The sequence below is a fragment of the Hemitrygon akajei genome, chromosome 14 (assembly GCF_048418815.1).
Source record: "Hemitrygon akajei chromosome 14, sHemAka1.3, whole genome shotgun sequence".
Classification (NCBI taxonomy): domain Eukaryota; kingdom Metazoa; phylum Chordata; class Chondrichthyes; order Myliobatiformes; family Dasyatidae; genus Hemitrygon; species Hemitrygon akajei.
Genome location: NC_133137.1, coordinates 9310388 through 9336642, shown reverse-complemented (window position 1 = coordinate 9336642; position 26255 = coordinate 9310388). Strand labels below are relative to the sequence as shown.

Genomic DNA, 26255 nt, shown 5'->3' with positions numbered 1-26255 from the left:
CTCTTGTGTATAAAATGTAACTGCAGTTTAGAACATGGGGTGGGAGGGGAGGGAATGGTATGGGAATAAAATGTACTTTAATATATTTACATTTTCAGTATTAACCGACTGAATGAATAGTGTTGCATATTTGTGCAGTAAATATTACTTTTGGGGTGTGGCCCTCAGTACTGTTAACAACATCTGTATATTGCAGATTCTATGGAGGTAAAGCCAATAATGACTAGGAAACTAAGGAGGAGACCTAATGACCCTGTTCCAATTCCAGACAAAAGACGAAAACCTGCACCTGATATCCTTTCATTAAAAAGAATATCTGCTTTCAGGATAATTCAGAAAATAATTGTAGCGAATTAATGTTTTGATATATTTGAGTTATTGATTAGAGTAACAGATATGAATTGAGTAGTTCTAACACTAATAGCTCTACCTTCACTGGTTGAGGGCAAACTTCTGGAATTTTTAAGGGAGGAATGGAAGGCAGAAAATGGGAGTGTAATGGTTAGCACAATGTTGTTACAGCTTGAGCAGTGTTCAATTCCAACAACTTCTGTAAGGAGATTTTATGTTCTCCCCGTGAACCACGTGTGTTTCCTCCTGGTGCTCTGCTTTCCTTTTACAGTCCAAAGATATACTGTTTAGTAAGATAATTCATCATTGAAAATGTCCAGTGATTAGGCTAGTGTTAAATAGGTGGGTTGTTGGGTGATGCTACAAGTTGGGCTGGAAGGGTCTGTTCTACACTATATCTCTAAGTAAATAAAAAGATTAGGAGGGATTTCTGAGCCTGCATGCAAGTGTTGAAGGCACAGCCACCAGTGGTGCAGTGGCTACTTGGGGTTGAATAAGCCATGTACATTATCTCTAAGGATCAGTGAGCTGGAGAAGATTTCAATGATGAGAAAAGGATTTCATTCAATGAGTATTTTAAAATAATGCGGCTACTTAACCAGAAGCTCCAGTAAGATAGAATCATCAGGTGCTGGGTGTATGGGACATTTTGCAAGTTAGGACATGGGCATTTATTTTTTGGATGAGCTTAAGTTTATGAAAGGTGAAGGCATGTAACAGAGTGCATTGGAATGTTGAAATCTTATGTAATAAATGCATGGGTGATGTTTTCAATAGCAGATGGAATGAAGTAGGCAACTTTGTGTAAATAGAAACATGTCTTGGTGATGTTGCAGCTTGAAACTTGCCTCTAGGTCAAATGTGACATTAAGTTTTAGCTGTGAGCAATATGATTTGTTTTCAAACAGTTGCATGGAAAAGAATTAAAATTGTTAATGCAATTGTGTGAGTAACTAAATGCAATCTTAGTGACGGTATTGGAAGTAACCTTTTTCTTTGACTGTCAGTGTTGGACAAAAGCCAAACCACTTAATTAGGCACAGTAAAGGGATTAAGAGAGATGGTGCTGCCAAAGGTTATCAATGACATTCCACTCAGATTGTTATCACGGGCAGAGTATGGAAATAAAACCATAAGATACCGGAGCAGAATTAGGCCATTTGGCCTGTCGAGTCTGCTCTGCCATTTCATTATGGTTGATTCAATTTTCCTTTCTGCCCCAATCTCCTGCCTTCTCCCTGTATCCCTTCATGCCCACCCTGACCAATCAAGAATCTATTAGCCCCTGCCTTAAATATACATAGACTTGACCTCAACAGCTGCCTGAAGCAAATAATTCCACAGGTTCACCACCGTGACAAAAGAAATTCCTCCTCATCTCCAACCTAAAAGGACGCCCTCTATTCTAATGCCATGTCCTCTGGTCTTAGACTCTCTCACCATAGGAAACATCCTCTCCACATCCACTGTATTAAGGCCTTTCACCATTTGATAAGTTTCAATGAGGTCACCCCTCATTCTTCTGAATTCCAGTGAATACAGGCCCAGAGTCATCAAACGCTCTTCATATGACAACCCATTCAATCCTGGAATTATTTTCTTGAACCTCCTTTGAACCTCATCCAGTTTTAGCATAATTCTCGCCAACTCCTCTCTCATGGCTCTGTAATTCTCTTTACTCCACTATAATACTGATACATCTGACTTTAGCCTCTTCTGAAATTTCAGGGTGAATTCAATCATATCATGATCACTTGCCCTTTGGAGTTCTTTTACCTTTATGGTCTCTAATCAATTCTAGTTCAATGCACAACACCCAATGCAGAATAGCTGAATCTCAAGTGGGCTCCACTATGAACTGCTCTAAAATGCCATTTCATGGGGCATTCTAGATATTCCCTCTCCTGTAATCCAGCTCCAACCTGATTTTCCCTATCTACCTGCATATTGAAGTCCCCCATGACTATTGCAACATTGCCCTTTTGGCATGAGTTTTCAATCTCCTGTTGTAATTAGTAGGCCACATCCTTACTTCTGTTTGGTGTCTGTATACAACTTCCATCCGGGTCTTTTTATCCTCGCAATTCCTTAGCTTTAACCACAATGATTAAACACTTTCCGACCCTATGCCTCCTCTTTCTAATTATTTGATATCATTTTTTTTTAACCAACAGAGCAATGCCACCCTGTCTGCCATCCTGTCTGTCTTTTTGATACAATGTGTATCCTTGGACATTAAGCTCCCAGCTGTAATCTTCTTTCAGCTACAATTCAGTGATGCCTACAACACCATACCTACCAATCTGCAACTGTGCTGCAAGTTCATTTACCTTAATCTGTATACTGAGTGCATTCAAATACAACACCTTCAGTCCTATTTTCACCCTTTTCGAATTTGTTATATGGAAAACCTGAGCAGGGGATTGTGGTGAGAGCTCCAAGGATGACTATGGGTACAGGAGAAGTCATTGATTTCGCCACCTATGATTGGATTGACAATAGGATCTAGCTTGATGACAGGGAAAAAATGCTGGAGGCAGCTAATGTAGCCAACTGCAGACAGGTAAAATAGGACAGGGGAAGTTGCAAAAAAAACTAAATTTAGGTTCTCTGTTAAGTTGGCATACATTTAGGTGGCAATTAATAAGACAATTTCATTAAGATGGCATACATTTGGGAGGAAACATCTTTCAGTGGTATATTCAAAAGTGTAGGCAAAAGCAGTGGATTTTTAAATGTGACGAGTGTTGATGCAAATTGAGATGCTTGAGAAAGGCATAACAATAAGAGAATAAGAGGTTTTGATTTGCCAATGAGACCCACACCATCACTGCAACAGGCATTACAGTGTATGTACTGTAAATTTCACACGTTAAGGTTTCATTTGGGAGTCATCAGTTAATATTCTGGTTTCCCTTGAGGCCCGGTTGTTAATCCAGTTACCTACACTAATTTCATGTATGAGCGCTTTTTTCTCAAGTGGATGGATGTTTCTGATTGACCATAAAATGAGGCTTGGAAGTGATAGTTGATAAGATGTAAAAGAGAAGATAAACAAGCAAGACTATTTCTTGGAAGCTATCTTTTTACTATAGTGTGATATTTGAATCTTAGAAGGCACTATGGTGTGTTCTGCTTAACAATAAGTACCGCAGTTAAATTACTTGTTAACAGATGAACAGATAATGGAAGATCTGCGAACTCTCAATAAGGTGACTTACTGTAAAAGTGAGATAATTAAGTGATTATGTGTTAGAACATACAGCCCTGGGCCTGACCGTTTAGCCCAGGGTTTGCTAATCTTGATACCAATTTATGCTCAACCTCCTTTTTTATCATCTATATTCCTCCAATCCCTTTATATTCAAGTGTTTATGTAAAAGCCTCTTAAATTCCCTCAATCTACCGGCTTCCACTACTAATCAACGTGTTAAGAGTATTTACAAACAAAACGTGTTGCATATTCAAGCATCTTATGAATTGGAATGCTACCTGGTTGATGTTAGTTCAACCAGAATTAAAATGGGGTCGGTAAAAATGGTACCTTTTGACAATGTCACTTAAAAAGTGGAAAATATTAGCAATACTCTCTTAAATTTTATGATGAGAACCCTAGATTTTTGCATACAATGTGATCAATATGCAAAACATTCTTTTGTCTTCCAGCAACTAAAAATGCTTGCGCAGAAAATTCAATGTCTACCATCAGTTACTGGACATGTTTGCACACACCTTTCACAGGTGTCGATCATTGGTTTTTATCTACTGTGTATATTCTGAAGCAAGACTTGGCTAAAGTAAAAGATCAGTTGATTTAGTACCAGCTGAAATGGCGAGATTTTTATGCCATTGAAAGTTGTGGATTTTCCGCGTGTCAAGCAGGCTGCTGTTGGCAAATGAACTTCTGGAAGATTGGGTTATTTTAGTAACACATTAGTCTGGCATGAGGGTTGGGCCAGATTTTGCCTGAAAGAAAGTTTTGATTAACAAGTTATTTGAAATATTTTAGCTATATAGCAGGATTCTTTTATGTTCTGGTAACTGAAGATTGCCATAATAGTCAATCACCTCCAAAACAATGGTGCAAATTTATTCTGGGTTTATGCCAAGTGGTCAGGGGTCTGAATGAGTTTAACTATCAAAGGAAATAACCTATTTTATTTTATTTTGCAGCTTAAATCTCCGAAAAGACCAGGTATTTTTTATATATATATAAAAAAAAATCATATATTCAGTTGTGAGGTTACACAATGCTTTACAAAATATTCCACAGAAGAAACAGTGAATCATGTTTGTTGTTGCACCAGTGTGTACCCTAACTCATTGTGTTTTTTTCAATAGCATCTCCGTCTTCTCCTGAACATCTTCCCAGCACTCCTGCTGAATCACCAGCACAAAGATATGAAGCACGGATAGAAGATGGGAAGTTATATTATGATAAGAGATGGTGAGTAAGGAATTTGCATTTTTTCTTTATTTCCCTTTGTTGCAGTGGTTATAATTTAACTCAATGAGCATGCATGATTAACACGCACCATCTTGTACATTTTTAAAACCATGGAAGATGGTGTCATCATTCAGGTGAGGTTACCTGAATTTCTAAAATATTTTTAAAACATTTGAAAGTTCAGAGTAAATTTATTACCAAAGTGCATATACAGTATGCAACTACATACAACCATGAGATTCATTTTCTTGTTGGCATTCTCAATAACCATAATAGAATCAATGAAAAATTGCACCAATATAGCGGACAACCAGTGTGCAAAAGACAACAGACAGTGCAAATACAAAAAGAAATAAAAAGTAGTAATAATAAATAAGCAACAAATATTGGGAACATGATTTGAATGGTTGGTGATGGGGCAACTGAAGTTGAGTGATGTTATCCCCTCTGGTTTAAGAGCCTGATGATTGAGGGGTAATAACTGTTTCTGAACCTTGTGTGTGTCCTGCAGCTCCTGTACTTCCTGATGTCAGCAATTAGATGAGGGCATGGCCTGGATGGTGGGGGTCCTCGATGATGGATGATGTTTTCCTGTGACAGTGCTGCATATAGATGTGCTCAGTGGTAGAGAGGGCTTTACCTGTGATGTACTGAGCTGTACGGGCATCTTCCATTCAAGGGCATTGGTGTTTCTATATGAGGCTGTAATGCAGCTAGTCAGTATACCCTCCACCATACATCTGTAGAAGTTTGTAAAAATTCAGCTTGACATTTAAAACTTCAACAAACATCTAAGGAAGTAGAGGTACTGTTGTGCTTTCTTCATAATTACACTTAACGTGTTGTACCTAGTACAGGTCCTCTGAAATAATAATGCTGAGGAATTTGATATTCCTGACCCTCTCCACTTCTGATTCTCTGATGAGGACTAGCTCATGGATCTCTGGTTTTCTTCTCCTGAATTCAATAATCAGCTCCTTGGTCTTGCTGATATGAGTAACAGGTTGTTGTTATGCAGCACTTAGTGAGATTGTCAATTTGCTGCCTACATGTTGATTCGTCACCACCTTTGATTCGACTTATGATAATGGTGTCACCAGCAGACTTGTATATGGCTTTGGAGCTGTGCTTCACCACGGTCTTTAGTGTGAAGTAAGTTGAGCAGAGGGCTAAACACACATTCTTGTGATGCACCTGTGCTGATGGTAATCGTGGAGGAGATGTTGTTGCCAATCCGAAGTGACTGGGGTCCGCAAATGAGGAAATCGAGGTTCCAATTGCACATGGAGGTATTGGAGTTTATTGGTTAGCTTTGAGGGGATGATAGTATTGATTGCTGAGCTTTAGTCAATAAAGAGCATCCTGATTATATGCATCTTTGTTGTCCATATGTTCTAAGGTTGAGTGAAGAAATGGCATCTGCTGTGGACATGTTGTGCTGGTAGGCAAGTTGAAGTGGATCCAAGTCCTTAAATTGTGTGAACATTTTGTTTTTTTTAATCCATTTGCTACTTCCCAGATTTAAAATAAAAAGACCACTAGATGGTGATGTGAACACACTTTTTCCAGATAGAGACATAGAAACGTAGAAAACCTACAGCACAATACAGGCCCTTTGGCCCACAAAGCTGTGCTGAACATGTACTTACTTTACAAATTTGGGGTTACCCATAGCCCTCTATTTTTCTGAACTCCATGTACCTATCCAGGAGTCTCTTAAAAGACCCTATTGTATCTGCCTCTACCACTGTTGCCGGAAGCCCATTCCATACACTCAACGGTCTCTGCGTTTTAAAAAAAACAACTTACCCGACATCTTCTCTGTACCTACTTCCAAGCACCTTAAAACTGTGCCCTCTTGTGTTAGCCGTTTCAGCCCTGGGAAGAAGCCTCTGACTATCCACACGATCAATGCCGTTCATCATCTTATACACCTCTATCAGGTCACCTCTCATCCTCTGCTACTCTAAGGAGAAAAGGCCGAGTTCACTCAACCTATTATCATAAGGTATGCTCCCCAATCCAGGCAACATCCTTGTAAATCTCCTCTGAACCCTTTCTATAGTTTCCATATCCTTCCTGTAGTGAGGTGACCAGAACTGAGCACAATACTCCCAAGTGGGGTCTGACTCTGATCAGGGTACTAAAAAGCTGTAACATTACCTCTCGACTCTTGAACTCAATCCCACAGTTGATGAAGGCCAATGTACCGTATGCCTTTTTAACCACAGAGTCAACCTGCGCAGCAGCTTTCAGACCCCAAGATCCCTCTGATCCTCCACACTGCCAAGAGTCTTACCATTAATACTATATTCTGCCATCATATTTGACCTACCAAAATGAACCACCTCACACTTATCTGAGTTGAACTCCATCTGCCACTTCTCAGCCCAGTTTTGCATCCTATCAATGTCCTGGTGTAACCTCTGACAGCCCTCCACACTATCCACAACACCCCCTAACCTTTGTGTCATCAGCAAATTTACTAACCCATCCCTCCTCTTCCTCATCCGGGTCATTTATAAAAAGCACGAAGAGAAGGGATCCCAGAACAGATCCCTGAAGCACACCACTGTTCACCGACTTCCATGCAGAATATGACCCGTCTACAACCACTCTTTGCCTTCAGTGAGCAAGCCAATTCTGGATCCACAAAGCAAGGTCCCCTTGGATCCCATGGCTCCTTACTTTCTTAATAAGCCTTGCATGGGGGTACCTTATCAAATACCTTGCTGAAATCCATGTATGCTGCATTCTATCTTCATCATTGTGTTTAGTGACATCCTCAAAAAATTCAATCAGGCTCCTAATGCACGACCTGCCTTTGACAAGGCCATGCTGACTATCCCTAATCATATTATGCCTCTCCAACTGTTCATAAATCCTGCCTCTCAGGATCTTCTCCATCAACTTACCAACCACTGAAGTAAGACTCACTGGTCTATAATTTCCTGGGCTATCTCTACTCCCTTACTTGAATAAGGGAACAACACCTGCAACCCTCCAATCCTCCGGAACCTCTCCATTGATGATGCAAAGATCATCGCCAGAGGTTCAGCAGTCTCCTCCCTCGCCTCCCACAGTAGCCTGGGCTACATCTCATCTGGTCCCGAAAACTTACCCAACTTGATGCTTTCCAAAAGCTCCAGCACATCCTCTTTCTTAATGTCTATATGCTCAAGCTTTTCAATCCGCTGTAAGTCGTCCTTACAATTGCCAATACTGTGAATACTGAAGCAAAATATTCATTAAGTATCTCTGCTGTCTCCTCTGGTTCCATATACACTTTTCCACTGTCACACTTGATTGGTCCCACTCTCTCACATCTTATCCTCTTGCTCTTCACATATTTATAGAATGCCTTAGGGTTTTCCTTAATCCTGTCCATCAAGGCCTTTTCATGGCCCCTTCTGGCTTTCCTAGTTTCTTTCTTAAGCTCCTTCCTGCTAGCCTTAGAATTTTCTAGATCTCTATCATTACCTAGTTTTTTGAACCTTGACTAGATTTTCAACAGCCTTTGTACACCATGGTTCTTGTACCCTACCATCCTCTCCTTGTCTCATTGGAAAGTACCTATGCAGAGTGCCACGCAAATATCCCCTGAGCATTTGCCACATTTCTGCTGTACATTCCCCTGAGAACATCTGTTCCCAATTTATGCTTCCCAGTTCCTGCCTGATAGCTTCATATTTCCCCTTACTCCAATTAAACACATTCCTAACCTGTCTGTTTCTCTCCCTCTCCGATGCTATGATAAAGGAGGTAGAATTGTGATCACTATCTCCAAAATGCTCTCCCATTGAGAGACCTGACGCATAACCAGGTTCATTTCCTACTACCAGATCAGGTACAGCCTCTCCTCTTGTCGGCTTATCTACATATTGTGTCGGGAAACCTTCCTGAACACACCTAACAAACTCCACCCCATCTAAACCCTTTGCTCTAGGGAGAGGACAATCAATATTTGGGAAATTAAAATCTCCCACCGCGACAACCCTGTTATTATTACAACTTTCCAGAATCTGTTTCCTTATCTGTTCCTCGATGTCCCTGTTACTATTGGGTGGGCAATAAAAAACACCCAGTAGAGTTATTGACCCCTCCTGTTTCGAACTTCCACCCACAGAGACTCAGTAGACAATCCCTCCATAACTCCTCCTTTTCTGCAGCTGTGACACTATCTCTGATCAGCAGTGCCACATACCCACCTCTTTTGGTCCCTCCCTGTCCTTTTTGAAACATCTGAAGCCTGGCACTCTTAAGCAACCATTCCTGACTCTGAGCTAGCCAAGTCTCCGTAATGGCCACAATATCATAGCTGCAAGTCCTAATCCACGCTTTAAGCTCATCTGCTTTGTTATAACCATAACCATATAACAATTACAGCACGGAAACAGGCCATCTCGGCCCTTCTAGTCCTTGCCGAACGATTACTCTCACCTAGTCCCACTGGCCCACTCTCAGCCCATAAACCTTCATTCCTTTCCTGTCCATATACCTATCTGTTCATGATGCTTTTTGCATTAAAATAGATGCATCTCAAACCATCGGTCTGAACGCATCCCTTCTCTATCACCTGCCTATCCTCCTTCTCGCACTGTCTTCAAGCTTTCTCTATTTGTGAGCCAACAGCCCCTTCCTCCGTCTCTTCAGTTTGGTTCCCACCCCTCAGCAATTCTAGTTTAAACTCTCCCCAATAGCCTTAGCAAATCTCCCCGCTAGGATATTGGTCCCCCTTGGATTGAAGTGCAACCTGTCCTTTTCGTACAGGTCAAGCCTGCCCCAAAAGAGGTCCCAATGATCCAGAAATCTGAATCCATGACCCCTGCTCCAATCCCTCAGCCATGCATTTATCCTCCACCTCACTCTATTCCTATACTCACTGTCGCGTGGCACAGGCAGTAATCCAGAGATTACTACCTTTGAGGTCCTGCTTCTCAACTTCCTTCCTAACTCCCTGTCGTCTGTTTTCAGGACCTCCTCCCTTTTCCTACATATGTTGTTGGTACCAATATGTACCATGATCTCTGGCTGTTCACCTTCCCACTTCAGGATATCAGAAACATCGCGGACCCTGGCACCTGGGAGGCAAACTACCATCCGTGTTTTTTTCCTGCGTCCACAGAGTTGCCTGTCTGATCCCCTAATTATAGAGTCCCTTATTACTGCTGCCCTCTTTCCCTACCCTTCTGAGCCGCAGGGCCAGACTGTGTGTGTACAACCAGTGTTGATTCCCCCAGTTAGGCCGTCCCCCCAACAGTATCCAAAGAGGAGTACTTAATGTTAAGGGGGACAATCACAGGGGTACTCACTAGTATCTGACTCTTGCCCTTCCCTCTCCTGACTGTTACCCACTTATCTGTCTCTCGAGGCCCCGGTGTGACTACTTGCCCATAGCTCCTCTCTATCACCATCTCACTTTCCCTGACCAGACGATGATCACTGAGCTGCAGCTCCAGTTCCGTAACATGGTCCCTAAGGAGCTGCAGCTTGACGCACCTGGCGCAGATGTAGCCATCTGAGAGGCTTGGAGTCTGGCTGACACCCAGAACAGAACACCGGCCTCACAGACATACTTCCTGTTTCTATTCTTCAGAGGTAACCTGCCTGACCTAACCTGTTATCACCTAAACCCCATTGAGCCAAGGCCCTCCTACTCTGTCTACCTCTACTCTGTCACCCGCTGTAAAAACTGTCTCCTTTTAAATCCTTCGTGCTGGTGTAGCTCAGTGATGTCCATGCGCTTGCGCAGTTATCCCTCGATCAAACTGTTGAAGAAAAAACTCATTCCTTTTAAACTCTTCGCGCTGGTCTAACTTGCTGACGTCCCTCAGTCTTCATCTTGTACATCTCTTCCTGCTGTCCATAGTTAAACTTCTCAGAATAGTGACCTGATTGTCTTGATTGTTTTCCTTATAGGTATTGTTGATGTGTACATAGGCTGCGAGTATTAGCTATAGTAATTTAAAGGCTCAAGTTCTCCTTTCTGGAACTTCATGAAAGAAAAATGCCTGAAAATGTTTTTGTCAAAATGTGAAGAAAATCGGTTTAGGGAAGCATTTACTTGTTTCTATGAATTTACTAATTAAATAGGGAGTTTAAAATAAGCAAAGGTAGTGTTAAGGTATGACCCTGTAATCCTCAGTAAAGAAATGAGTTTCTGAAGTCAAACTCACTGGTTCTTAATACATTGTTTAGCTATTTCATTTGTAGTAAAAGGTGGATTTCTGTGCTGGTACAGTCACAATACAGAACTTGCTAAAATATTTGAGTGGCTGAATTTATCAGTTTTCTCTACTTGTTGACTCATGAGAACTGCCATCAGATTTGCTCTCTAAAGAAGGATATGCTTGTAATAGGGGCAATTAAGTGGAAGTTCACCAAGGTTGATACCTGGGATGAAGGGGTTGGTGTACAAAGAAAGGTTCAGTAGTTTTGTTTATACTTTTGAGAGGTGATCTGACCAAACCATAGCTTCTGAAGCAATTTGATAGGATGGATGCTGAAAGGTTACTTTCACTTGGTTAAGGTCGTAAATTGGGGCCATGATTTCACAATAAGGGCCATTCATTTCAAATGCTCACTGAAGCTTTTGAATCTTTTTGGGCTTCTCTACCCCAGAGGTTATGGAGGTGGAGTAATTTCATTTTTTAACAGTAGAGAGTGGCATGCATTTTAATTATGAGATATGACAGAGGGGGGAGAAGGTTAACATTCTATTGAGGCCAAGATTGGATCTTTCATGATATGGTGAATGTTGAGAAGCATTGAGGGGCACCCAGTGGATAATCTTGGTAATGTTACGAATGAGGAGCAACTCTGATGGGCAGAAGGGTACAGAATCACCAATGTCCCCCCCCCCCCCTTTTTTTTTGGGAGAATCGCAAAATCGCTATTATTTCAGGTCTGATACCCAGGAAATGAGAGAGATACACAGCATGTCAGTAATGAGAGAGAGACAACGCAGGGATACACAAAGGTGGAATGTCTCCTTTTGACAAAGAAAGAGATGACTGCTATTGTCTCTTGGAGAAGGAATTGTGTATTGAGTACTGTTCTATTCATTGAAACCCCTCAGGGGGCAACCAGAGTGGTCTGGTTGAGGGATTGCATCATCCCAACCTGATTGACATCTGAGACCCCGTGAGTGGGGATAAAAGTAGGGTCTGGGGAACACCCCTCAGACGCACCAGGAGAGATGCTACGAGACCGGTGGGGGCTTGTGTGGGTGTCCACTCTTGCCTGAGTGACGAGTCCTCCACGGAACGGTCTAGCTAAAGGATGGATACAGATCAAGATCGTAAAAAGAAAGTCGGCAAGTTACTCTCTCTCTCTCTCTCTCTCTCCCTCTCCAACAATTGCAACACAGTGATCAGCAACTACCGCAGCCTGTATGAACTGAACTGAACTTTATATTTCCATCGGACAATTCATTATCCCCTAGACAACGATAGAGCTTATTTCTTATTGATTATTATTATACCCGCACTTTTAGGTTTAGTATTGATGACGTATATTATCTGTATATTTGCATTGATATTATTTTTGTGTCTTTTTACTAATAAATACTGTTAAAAATAGTATCATCAGACTTCAACGGATACTCCTACCTTTGCTGGTAAGATACCCAGTTACGGGGTTCGTAACAACTTGGGGCCTCGTCTCGAGATTTGATACCAAATTGGAGGGCCAGTAAATCGGGCTTTTAAGTCCAGACTTGGATCTGGTTGCGCGGGAAACCAGCAAAGATGGACGTAGATGAATTTACAAAAAACCCGACTCCGGAGGCGCTAGAGGATGCCACAAAGTCGGACTTGGTAAATATTGCGAAAAGATTAAAACTCACAGAGCTGAAGTCGTCAATGAAAAAGTGGGAGATACAGAGGGCCATAGCTCAATATTATGTTAATAAGGAGGTGTTTTCGGCTGAGGTAGTGGAACCTACCCCTGAAAAGGTACCAGCTAGTGGGACGGTTCAGTTAGAGTTGGAAAAATTGAGGCTAGACGCGGAAGAGAAGAAGAGGGAGCATGAACGTGGGATAAAACAGCTGGAAGCAGCTGAAAAGGAGAAGGAAAGAGCTGAAAAGCAGAGGGAGCATGAAAGCTGAAAGTGAGAAGGAGAAACAGAGGCAGCATGAGCTGGACATGGAGAAGTTAAGTCAAGTGAGAAGAGCTCAAGGGGTAGACCAAGAGGAGAGGTTTAATGTTAGTAGGGAGATTAGGTTAATACCTCTGTTCGAAGAAATGGAAGTTGATAGTTATTTCTTGCATTTTGAAAAGGTGGCAGTGAATCAGAAGTGGCCCAGAGATCAGTGGGTGGCGTTGTTACAAAGTGTGTTAAAAGAGAAGGCACAATGGGCATATGCGGCATTGTCTGCAGAGGAGGAGGAGTATGAGAATTACGAGGAAGTAAAACAGGCATTCTTCGGACCTACGAATTGGTACCTGAGGCCTATAGACAAAAGTTCAAAGATTTAAAGAAAGTGTGGAATCAGACATATGCAGAATTTGCCTATGAGAAGGGTGTGCTCTTGGATTGCTGGTGTGCGGCAGAAAGGGTGTAAGAGGATTTTTGGCATTTCAGGGAGTTAATTCTGACTGAGGAATTTAAAGGTTGTGTTTCGGATGATATCCGGATGTATTTGAACAAGAAGCCGAATAAGTCCATATCAGAATTTGCCAGGTTCGCAGATGAATATGCCCTAACCCACAAGACAGTTTTCCTCGACTAAGAGTTACCAGAAATACCGTAGGAACGGTAGAGAAAGCCCGCCGGCTGAGGCAGAAATTCAGCCGGGAGCTTGTGGTAAAAGTAAGGAGGAAGAAAGGCAAGCTGGCAGGAGGGTTCCTGGCTTGACCTGTTTTAATTGTGGAAAGGTGGGTCATATTGCATCTAAGTGCTTTGCTCTGAGGAAGGAGACAGGAAAAGGGAACGCAGCAGTCCCTACAGGGTGTATTGTGTCGATCAGCAAATTGATGAGAAAGCCCCAGGTAGATAAAATCCGAGAGGGGCGTGAGAAATTTATTTCAGAAGGGACCGTGTCTGTGAAAGAGGGAGAATCCAGTGCGGATCTGGAGAGATACTGGACCTGAGCAGACATTGATTCTCGGTAAGGTACTAGATTTTGGTCCTGAGACGGGAAAGGTAGTTTTGAGAGGCATAGGAAAAGGGACAGAAACTGTACCTTTGCATAGGATCATTATAAATTGTGATCTGGTATCTGGACCAGTTGAAATAGGGGTGCGATCAGAATTCCCGAGAGAAGGCGTGGACGTCCTTCTTGGTAACGATTTAGCAGGTGGTGACGTATGTTCAGCAGTGAAGCTGACGAGCCAGCCTGTAAGTGTTGAGGACCCGCCCCTAGGTTCCAAGATCTATCCCGCATGCGCGATCACTCGCAGCATGTCGAGAAAGGCAGCTGAAAAAGAGACCAGTTTAAATGAGTCCTGTGTTGATTTGGCCGAGACGTTCTTACCGACCCTGTACCAAGAGGGGTTAGAGGGTGGTAAAACGGAGAATAGGGAGGTGAAAGAGAGTAAAGGAGAGGAGGTAGACCTACCCTTAGCCAGGAGGAAATTTATAGAGGCACTGAGTAAAAATGAGAAACAGATAAGGCTGTTGGAAGGTCCAGGGTTGGACATGGATGATCTGTCTGGCTTGACAGAACTGTTTGAAGAAGTTGAAGAATTTAACTTAAGAAGTTTAAGAATGTTCCCGATAATGATATAAGGGCAGTCCTAGATGAAAAGGATGCCGTTACTTTGAAGGAGTCTGCTGGGTTAGCAGATTAAGTTGTTTCAGCCCACAGGGTTGAGTTTACTCCAGAAGGGAGTTGCCCAGAGAGCAACTGGGAGGATCAGGGGAACTTAGAATTTGAAAAGGGGACGGGTATTGAAAGCCTGGAAGAGGCAGATGTCCCGTTTGAGTGTGTTCAAGATGTGGATGCACGTGGTACTGAACCTAGTAATGAAACTCAGGAAAAGTCTGAGGTATCTGATTCAGTTAAAAAGGAATGCAGTCCTTGTGGGTCAGATGGACTTGGTTCAGTGAAGAAAGGGTTAACCTTGGTAATAGTGGGAAGTGAGAATTCCCAGTTGTTTGTGTTCGAGGGTGTGTTAAAAGTTAGTGAGGAGATAAAAGGTGGTGATGTGGATATTATTATTGAAGGAGAAGGGAAAAGCGTAGTTCCTAAATTGAATGAAGAAAATTTAAAGTCTGGATTGGTGTCAGAAGCAGTAACCAGGCTGAAGGAACAATGGCTTGTTAACAAGGTGCCTGCGAATCAATTACAGTTTGATTTGGAATGTAAAGGTGCCCCACTCGCTAATGTTATTCAAGGGTGTGCTGTGAAGAGGCAGAATTTGAAATGTTGTTTGGACAAAGAGGGATCGCTTGCAGATATTAAACTGAAAACTAATAGAATGAAGGGTCCTGAAGATAAAACTAACGACTTGCTTAAAAATAAAGAATTGTGTGGAAGTTCAGAAGATGGGCTAAGTTTGGAAAACATTGTTGATAAAATAACTCCGATGAAAGGAGCATGCAAAAGCCTATTCCACACTGGTGCACAAGCTAACCACGTGAGAGTTAACTGGAAAAAGGGCGAAGGTTGAAAAACGCCACTTTAAATAACAGAATCTGGTTTTGAGGGATTTCGACAAAGCATGTAAATAATAAAGACAACACCATGGAAGATTGACTGTTAAGTTTAAAAGTAAAATAAAGATTAGTATTTGCATAAACTATTGTAATGTACTACAGAATAATCACACATGTATTGGTTCACATTTTGTATTATATACTTAAGAGCACAACCCTTTAGTTGTTTTGCTGAAGAAAAGGAATAAAAATAGGTGGTTATTAAATTGGAGTCTGATGCTACAGGAGTTTATTAAGGTACAAGATATTAAGATATTAAAGGAAGTGACAATGTAATCGCTAAATGTTTAGATGCTAAGTTGAATGTATAACTGTATTACTCTGTAGTTAAAAAAAAAACTTTTGTATTGTGTTAGATTCTGAAATTTTGTAAGACTCTGTAGTAGCTAATTTTTCCCTGTGGTAAAAATTCTTAGAAGGATGGGGGTGTTACGAATGAGGAGCAACTCTGATGGGCAGAAGGGTACAGAATTGCCAATGTCCCCTCCCCCTTTTTTTGGAGAATCGCAAAATCGCTATTATTTCAGGTCTGATACCCAGGAAATGAGAGAGATACACAGCATGTCAGTAATGAGAGAGAGACAACGCAGGGATACTCAAAGGTGGAATGTCTCCTATTGACAAAGAGAGAGATTACTGCTATTGTCTCTTGGAGAAGGAATTTGTATTGAGTACTGTTCTATTCATTGAAACCCCTCGGGGGCAACCAGAGTGGTCTGGTTGAGGGATTGCATCATCCCAACCTGATTGACATCTGAGATCCCATGAGTGGGGAGAAAAGTAGGGTCTGGGGAACGCCCCTCAGACGCACCAGGGAGACGCTATGAGACCGGTGGGGGCTTGTGTGTGGGTCCACCCTTGCCTGGGTGACGAGTCCTCCACGGAACGGTCTAGCTAAAGGACGGATACGGATCAAGATCGTAAAAAGAAAGTCGGCAAGTTACTCTCTCTCTCTCTCCCTCTCCAACAATTGCAACACAGTGAACAACAACGACTGCAGCCTGTATGAACTGAACTGAACTTTATATTTCCATTGGACAATTCATTATCCCCTAGACAACGATAGAGCTTATTTCTTATTGATTATTATTATACCCGCACTTTTAGATTTAAGTATTGATGACGTATATTATCTGTATATTTGCATTGATATTATTTTTGTGTATTTTTACTAGTAAATACTGTTAAAAATAGTATCATCAGACTTCAACGGATACTCCTATCTTTGCTGGTAAGATACCCAGTTACGGGGTTCATAACAGTAACACGAGTGAATCTGCAGATGCTGGAAATAAATAAAAACACAAAATACTGGCAGAACTCAGCAGGCCAGACAGCATCTATGAGAGGAGGTAGTGACGACGTTTCGGGCCGAAACCCTTCATCAGGAGTGAAGTAACATGGGATGGTCAAGGTGGGATAAGAAGTGAGGGGAGGGATAAAGTAGAGAGCTAGGAAGTGATAGGTTGGAGGGAAATGGGCTGGGGGAAGGTGGAGAATTATGGGAAATAAAAGAGAAAGAAAGGTAGGGCTGGGGGAGATTATAGTGAGGGGGGAAAAAGAGAGAGAAAGAGAACAAGACTGAAATAATAGATAGGGATGGGGGTAAGGGGGGGGGGCAGGGGTATCAACGGACGTCTGTGAGTTGGATGTTCATGCCGGCAGGTAGGAGGCTACCCAGGCGGGAGATAAGGTATTGCTCCATCGACCTGTGCGCGGCCTCATCTTGACGGTAGAGGAGGCCATGGACAGACATGTCGGAGTGGGAGTGGTCTGTGGAACTGAAGTGTGTGGCCTCAGGGAGATCCTGCCACTGCTGGAGGACTGAGCGCCGGTGTTCTGCGAAACGGTCTCCCAGTGTGCGGCGGGTCTCCCCAATGTATAAACGGCCACATCGGGAGCACCGGATACGGTATATCACCCCAGTTGACTCGCAGGTGAAGTGGTGCCTCACCTGAAAGGACTGTCGGGGGCCTGAGATGGTGGTGAGGGAAGAAGTGTGGGGGCAGGTGTAGCACTTCTTCCGTTTGCAGGGATGAGTGCCCGGAGGGAGGTCGGTGGGGAGGGATGGGGGGGATGAATGGACAAGGGAGTCACGTAGGGAGCGATCCCTGCAGAAAGCCGAGAGTGGGGGGGGAGGGGAAGATGTGGCTGGTGGTGGGATCACGTAGGAGGTGGCGGAAGTTACAGAGAATTATACGTTGGATAAAACGTATAATCTTGGTCTTGTGTTTTATGGGTTCCATCAGCTGAACTCAGTTGCTGGCTTTACATGGTTGGACTTCACACAGAAGTCAGAACTATATTTCATTGGGAGCTTTGGGCAAGAAATTAGGAACAATAAGGTAATATGCTTTAAATCTTATTTATATGTTATTTTTAACTTCAATTTAAATTCCTCTGGATATCATAAATTTCATGTGATGAAAAATTACATGCGACTTTTATAGTTGTCAAAGCTGAAGGTAGCTTAAGTATAGGCACTAGGGACACATTAGGTGGGGTACAAGTTGATGACTGCAGTCCAGGTTTTCGTTGCTTTGGTAAACTTTATTTGTTTCACCACACAGCACTGAGGGATCCGAGTTTTTCCAACACACAATGTTGTATCTTGTTGTATGATTGTTTTCTTTTCCTCATTTCCCCCAAAATAAAAGTATCCTGAAACCACTGTTTCATTGTTTCGTAACATTTTAAGTCCACCTACCAAAATGGATTGTGAAGGCATACCAATACATTTCAAAACACTAATTAATTAGTTTATCTTCGGAGCTCCTCTGCATTACAGTTCTGGAAGTTGAGGTCATGTTCCATCTCTACATTTAAAAACATAAAACAAGATTAGGCCACTTATACCTTTGAGCCCATTTCTCATTTGAATTGATCATTACTTTAGTGAAATGGTGAGAGGAGCTACACTTGGATATCGTAGAGTGCATGTGTTAATACTGATCCTCTTTATCCCTGTCATTGCTCTTGTATTTTATTCTTTGGAACATAGATGATTCATTTCTATAAACAAAACTGTGTATCAGATTCCATATTTGAGCTGTTTGAAGTTAGAGTCTCTCAAGAGTTACTTCTCAAAGCATTGGTAAATGGGTCATTTCAAAGTGATAAATTTGTCTTAAATTCCAATCACAGAGAGAGCTCCTTTGCATGAGATCCAGTTGTTCACTTAGATGTATCTATCAGTCTAAAATCCTTGTGACATGTATCCTAATGCTGTCATCACAATCAAAACTGAACCTTGAAATGTTCTAGAATAATATTTTATGTATGAATTAGATTTAATTAACAATTTTAGCTTGTATGTGAGCTAAGATTCCACATGCACATCTGTTCAGAAACTTTTTGTTTGGGATCTTTTTTTGGTTGTTGCTTTGATTATCTCTTTAAGAAGTAAATCCTATCTTTACCCAGTTGGGGGCATCAGAAAGCTATACATTTTTAATCTGTGTTTCTCTGTTTTCTCTATTTGAAGCAAATAATGTTTTAAGGTTCAAGCTTGCTTTCATTGTTTCTCAATCTGGTTTGGAATAAATTGGTTTATGTTATAATATGTAAAAGCATTGATTCAATTTAACAAATGTGTGTCTCCATGTTTAGGCAAAACCTGTTTACTACATGATGAATATCAGCCTTTCTTTACTGACTTCCTTTGCTGACCTTTTTTATGACTACTCCCTTAAACTTCCAGATCACACCAAGTTGTAGTCATTGAGTAATTGCTCATAAAATGTTTAGATATGTAAGCACTTAGCAATAGGAGTGGCTTATCTTCCTCCCTGAGGGCTATTTATGTTCTTTTTATGTGGCCTTTTAATTTTTTTCTTGAGCAATGAATGTGAAAGCTAGTATGTCAAAATGTGCGATTATATATACCTCAGAAATGGTGGATGACGATAGTTCAAATGACGAAATGATGGAAATGCTCAGCAGGTCAAACATCATATGTGGAGAGAGAATCCGAATATCTCAGGTTTAAGACCTTCTGTAGGCGCATTGCTGATAATTGAGGTCCATGAAAAGTTAATAATAGTTACTAGTATTACTACTATTAAACTTGCCATAAATTCTTATGAACAGTCATTAGCTAGAAATGTTAACTTTATTTATATCTTCTCTTGGGCTGAGTGACCTGAGTTTTCCTAGCACTTTCCATTTTTTTTCAGGTTTCCAGCATCTCACTTCTTGGCAGACAAATCAACCTTTCTAATCAGTTCCCAATCAATGCAATAGTTGAAGTCAACAAAGCCAATTGAATGAGTAACTATGTAGTTGTCAATACAATAAAAAGCAGGCACTGATGCAATATGATTAACATAACAAGAATTAAACCTCTACTGTTTTAGACTTGTTGAGTTACCAGAATTATGTTTTGTGATACAGCTAGTCAGTTGATAATTTAGAGATACTGTTAATCCAGGAAGATGATTTTCCTTGAGACGCTGGAAATTCAAATGCTGTCATTTGGTAAGGATTTTCTCTGCTCATGGTTAGTTGTAAAATATAGGAGCTGAGGGCCATTCAGAACCTCAAGCTCTTTCTGATGGATCATAGCTCTGGGTACACAACTCTTTCTTAACCAATTTTTCATCTGACTTCTTTACTAACCTCACCTAATGAAAATAATTATCAGCCTTTGTTATATATCAGTTGACACAGCATTTTCTTTTTGCTAAAATAAAAATCAAGTTGCAAGCATGCTAACAAATTCTGTGTGAGAGGAAATAGTTTCTTTGTACCCATTATATCAATTTAAGTGCTTCCATTACATCAACTCAAGGAAATTCAATCTAGACTTTAAAATTTATCCTTGAAATTTAACCACTTGGGTTCTTGTATCAAATTAGTGCTTTCTTCAATGCTGATACATCCTTCCTAAAGGTTGATACCTATGACTGAATGCAAAAGTTCAGGTTATGTCTTATAAATAATTTGGTGTTCATTCATTATGACATTTTGAGGGTATGTGGCTAGAGCTGGGGTTGGGGTCTGGTACGGTGGGTAGGGAATGAAGACATTTGTAATTGGAGCCAATGTCTGAAGTGCTTGTACATTACACACTCCATTTAAATTCACTAATCACTGGAAAACTTGTACTGTTCACTGTGTATCATGTAAAATAAGGTGATATAAAACTGTGTTTGAAAATTGGTAAGAGTAACATCTAGCTGTATGGAAAAATCATTGGTCTTGTTACACCAAAGTCCCAAAGGTGTTGATATTCTGCTACTCACAATGTGGCCTCCTGTACAATTGTGAGTCCAGCACTCCTGATGCGACCTCCTCTACATTGGTGAGATTCACATAGATTAGTGGATTGCTTTGTCAAGTACTTGGCTCCATTCACAAAAAGCAGGATTTCCCACGGTCAACCATTTTAATTCCAATCCCCATTCCTATTCTGACATGGCCTCCTATTGCTCCTCCAACCTGACAGAATGAATATTGATCTCTCTAACTTTCAGTAACTTTTTCCCCTCCCCTTACCTCCTCTTTAATCCCCCAATATCTCTTACCTCTTCTCCTCACCTGTGTACCACCCTCCTCAGTTGACCTTGCTCCTTTTCTTTCTCCCAAGGTTCATCATCCTTTTCTATCAGATTGCTTCTTCAGCCCTTTACCTCTTCCCCTCTTCCAACTACCATCTTCCAGCTTTTACTTCACCTCTGCTTCCCCACCCCCCGGCTTCACTTATCACCTAGCTTGTACTGGATTATTTACTGTTTTACTGTTATTAGTAGTAGAGCTTGTGTTTAAAACCATAAATACATCATTTTGATCAAATTAAAGAAAGAAAGGAATAAAAGGGGTTTACCATTCTAGTTTGTATTTTGGTTTGTATTTTACTGTTATTAGTAGTAGAGCTTGTGTTTAAAACCATAAATACATCATTTTGATCAAATTAAAGAAAGAAAGGAATAAAAGGGGTTTACCATTCTAGTTTGTATTTTGGTTTGTATTTTCATGTGCAGTATTTACTGTTTATGTGTGTAGATTAGGTGAGTGAGTGTAAAAAATATTGTTTAGGGTTATTTAATAACTAAGTTTAAACTTTAGTACATTTTCCAATTCTGTATTATAAGTGGATTCTGTCAGCACTTGCTCAGTACTAGTTTGCAGTGCTGGTCTGGTTACAGAACTCAGGCCTGAAGGTGAGGCTTGAAATTTAAAGCTTGAATTAAAAACAATAATTTAAGATATTGTTACAGATATTAGATTTTTTTTTCCTTTTAGGTATCATAAAAGTCAGGCTATCTATCTGGAATCTAAGGAGAATACGAAGATTGGCTGTGTAATTAGCTCAGTTGGAACAAATGAGGTACTCTTTCTTATTCTGAGGTACTATTTCTTCTTTTCACCGGTGTGCATTGATGCACAAGCTTCCTGATTGATAAATTAATTTTGGTTTCTTCTACTTAAAGCTTAACCTGGTATAGGGTAAAATGGTTGACAGGGGCAAGATGCTAGATTACTAAACTTGTGCACTTAGGCAGTTTTAATATCAAGGTTTATTAACATTTTTTTAGAGAGATACAGCACAGAATAGGTCCTTCTATCCCTTTGAGTCGTGCCATCCAGCAGCCCCTGAGAACCCTGATTTAACCCTAACCAAATCACAGAACACTTCACAATAGCTAGTTAACCTACCCGGTATGTTTTTAGACTGTGGGAGGAAAAGCGGAGTACCTTGAGAAAACCCATGAATTCCGGAGACTCCATACAGAAGACGCTGAGACTGCACTCTGAACTCCGACACCCCGAGCTGTGATAGCGTTGCGCTAACTGCTGTGCTATTGTGGTGCCCACAACATTAAGAATTTCCTTTGTAACAAAATCCAAGTATCAAAATCTTCTTTTAAAATTATAATTATTATCTGTCAATTTTTTTCTGGTCTTATGTATAATCCAAGTTCGTTTTGTGTTATTTAAAATTGTGCCTTTTTTCAACATTTAATAATAAGGAACTTGGAAGCAGCTTAGAATATCATTTAAAAAGTAAAAATTATTTCTTTGTTCATTTCTTATATAATGTATCTGACTTAAGACTTGCATGCAGTCACAGTTTAATTTCAGCACTGTTTAGTTGTTCAGAAACATATCTTAAAACTTCTGGTATCCAGCACAACGGGTTTTACTGATTTCCTGTTTTGCATAACAAAACATTGTAATGACATCATTGCTGATTATATTGAAGACAAACACATTCTGAGATGGGTTAAGTACATTTCAAAGCAGTTTTTGAGCAGTAGCATGTTATTTAATGTAATTGCCAAAATCTGCTGCTCCTGAGCTTACCAGCCCATTAAAGTGAAATGAAGTTGTGGACAACTGTGCACAGAAGATCCCTATCTGGTGTCCATTTCACTTTAATGTGCCAGTCCTTGTTAAGAATTTTTAGAATTCTTGAATTATGTGTGGGGAGACGCAAAACAAAAATAGAACACACAAATAATTTTGGAATTGGGCATTGCGGCCATTTAGAAGAGAACTTTTATCACCTCATTATCTCAGGTGAGTACAGACAACAATGTAATGGCAGTATTCGAAAATGAGGCAGAGTGTTCTACTTGCTACTCATCCACTATCATCTCTCAGCAAAAATCAGATTGATTACAGATTTAAAGCAGACTGATTTGAGAAAAAATGTTTATTGGGTGTCTAATTTTCCATAGTTCTCCCCTGGTGCTGGCCACTGTAAGGCAATGGTGAATTTTGAGCTTTCAGCAGCAGTTGATTTAATTCTAAACAATAGGCAATTACTCTGTGGGATGGAATAAAGAGAGAAGTCTATTGCTGCTTGTTTGTACCAAAGGCTGGGGAGAGTATTGGCCATTGCCTCCTGCACATTTAATTTCATTGAACACATTGGATTTTGCAAGATCTGTGTTCAGCTGGTATCTGTGTGATCAAATTGTGGCATTTGCAATCAGTGATTACATTATACCCTAAAACAAGCAGCATCAGGCATTCTGGACTGTCTCATCTGTCACACAATCCCAGATATTGATGATAATTTAACATTCCTTGAAAGCACAAAAATAGTTATGAGTGAAGAGAAACTTCTTCTGTATCTGAACAAAATGCCGGTTAATAATTGTTATTATCTATACACTTCTTCCAGGGACCTGTAGGGAAAAATGTGTGTACTAATAATTACCTAATTTGAAGCTTTACATTCCAGATATTTGGGGTTTCTGTGAATAGTTAATATGTATCAATTTAAATGTTGCAGATTTAAAGTCCACCCATTTTTGTTTCTCACAGATATGGGTAAGGAAGACAAGTGATAGCACAAAGATGCGTATATATCTAGGACAGCTGCACAGAGGAGTCTTCATTATACGGAGGCGATCTGCTGCCTAGAACTCTTAGCAAGTTGGAGGCGCACATCTTCTTAACTCCCTATGCTCAGAGGTCAACTTTTCATGACTTTTATATGGAAATCTGTATTAAAACAAACAAGTTTATTGACAGACTGAAGAACACACTATTTGAAGACACTTTCCAATGCCATCTCAGTTTTGATGATTGTACATATTTTTAAGAATAACATTCACCTTTTCACGGATTTCACTTTGCTTTCATCATATTTGCAAGATGGAGGTGACTACTCTTTATGGCTGGAACCTGCTAAATTGTGGATTGTTTAATTTATTCCAGACAATAGAGTGAAGACCTGTTTGCTTCAGTGCCGGACAATCTGAACATTTTTTCCTGAACCCCATCACTTTTTTTGAGAGGACTCTGTTTTGTACATGCTGTTTATTTTGTATTAAATGCTTTATCATTGTCACTCTAAGGAGCAGGCCAAACATACATTTGTTTGTTTTTATAAGTATGTCAAATAACCTTGTTTCTTTGAACAATCAACTCAAGTTCATGGTTTATAGTATGCTGTATCCTTAAATAAAATTGAAAATGTTGGTAGCCTGTGATTATGATTTATCATACATTATGATCGCTATTTATGACATTCTGAGGATTTTCCTTAAATAGAGTTTTGCCACACATGGCATTGGAATAGAATTGAATCAAGTAGTTTTTTTTTGTTAGCAGCTTGATTGGCAGGTCAGAGCTGTGTTTTTAAAGCTGCATCTTAAAAATATTCATGGCTGATTCAAAGTAATTTGGCCTGACTCTCGGAAAACCTTTGGAAATATTTGAAGTTTTTTGCTTTGAAGGGGACAGTGTTTGTGAAATAGGATTAAATCAAAAACGTGTTTCTTTTGTAATTATCCCTGGTATCAGTAACTGTAATGATTTTTATAAGTGTTGGATGATGCCAACTTCCTCAATTGTGTGGCAAAATTTTGAATTGCTTTCGGAACAGATATTTATGACTTGTATTTGAAGACCTGTTCCTCCTTCAAGAAGGCTGCTATAAACTCTGTTTTGTTTTCTTCTTTTGAATCATGGATTTCAAAGTCTACCTGGTGATATTGCTGCACAATTAAAACCTGAAGCAAGTTACACTCAAACTGAGTATGTGCACATGAAAACATGTTCTTCTCTACTAATGTTTCCTCTCAAGTGTGCATGCATGTGTGCGCACAGATCTTCTGTTACTCGTGCACGAAGTAATCTGTACTGTGCACAGAAGGTTGTCACCCTCTACCTCGTTGGCTTGTTAATTATATTTCATGATTGTACACAATCACATTTCCTTTTCCGGTTTCTGATGTAGAAGGTGTTGACAGCATGGAGTTCGCAATGATTTGTTTGCAGATTTTAGAACTGGCTTATTTATACTTCTTTTATTGAAGAAATTATTGATTCACTGTGTTGAATTCCAAAGAAGCAAAGAGTGTGAAGGGGAAAAGAACTGCTATTTCATTTAAAGCAGATGGCTTAATGAAACAGTAGAAGCTGCAACACCGAAAGCTCACGAGGTCAGGAACATGCAGCTCGGAGAAATATTTATGTGTTACTTGTGTAAAAGTTACTGGAAAATTTACAAGTGGGAAGAGGTGGAGTGATATTTGGAAGCTTGACTTTTTAAAGTGTCATTTAGCAAGTGTGCATATGGGCGGTGTGCGAAAACTCTGGTGAGAAAATTCTTTATTACCTGCTGGAGGCCTTGCTGCATATGTTGTGACAGTGTAGCTGAATGAAAGTGAAAACTATCAAACCCAGCAGAGATCAAAGTTCTTATTGACAATTATTTTATTTATTTTAAACAATGAACAACAAACTGAACTTGGTAGTTTATTATCCTTAGAATAGCTTCAGGTTTACTTCTGCTTAAAAACTCAGTGTATCCGTGTTCTCCACTGGGCAAAAAATTGCACAGCACAAGATTTTTGTACACACTGTTCATTTCAAATTAGAATCAGAATCAGGTTTAATATCACTGGCCTATGTTGTGAAATTTGTTAACTTAGTGGCAGCAGTACAATGCAATACATGATAATATAGGAAAACGAAAATAAGTAAATCAACTACAGTAAGTATATATGTACATTAAAAAGTTAAATTAAAATAGAGCAAAATTGGAAATAATAAAAGTGAGGTGGTGTTCATGGATTCAATGTCCATTTTGGATTTGGATGCCAGTGCAACAGAAGCTGTTCCTATATCACTGAGTGTGTGCCTTCAGCTGTCTGTACCTCCTTCCTGACCGTAACAATGAGAAGAGGGCATGTCTGAGGTAATGGGTGTTCTTAATGATGAATGCTACTTTTCTGAGACACTGCTCTTTCAACATGTCTTGGATACAATGGAGGCTAGTACCCAAGATGGAGCTGACTTATTTTACAACTTTCTATAGTGATGCATTCTGACAGGCTG

At 40.3% G+C, this 26255-nt stretch overlaps 1 protein-coding gene across 1 annotated transcript in view; it reads left to right on the top strand.

Annotated features, from left to right (window-relative positions):
- The window catches only part of suds3 (SDS3 homolog, SIN3A corepressor complex component), a 72510-nt gene extending 48115 nt beyond the window's left edge, over positions 1 to 24395 (top strand). Inside the window, exons 8-14 of the mRNA XM_073065450.1 lie at positions 197 to 292; positions 3502 to 3563; positions 4018 to 4092; positions 4525 to 4546; positions 4693 to 4798; positions 21702 to 21786; positions 23733 to 24395. Of these exons, the coding sequence (XP_072921551.1) occupies positions 197 to 292; positions 3502 to 3563; positions 4018 to 4092; positions 4525 to 4546; positions 4693 to 4798; positions 21702 to 21786; positions 23733 to 23831 (545 nt within the window). The 3' untranslated portion in view covers positions 23832 to 24395. The remainder of the gene's footprint in view (positions 1 to 196; positions 293 to 3501; positions 3564 to 4017; positions 4093 to 4524; positions 4547 to 4692; positions 4799 to 21701; positions 21787 to 23732) is intronic.
- The last annotated feature ends 1860 nt before the right edge of the window (positions 24396 to 26255 follow it).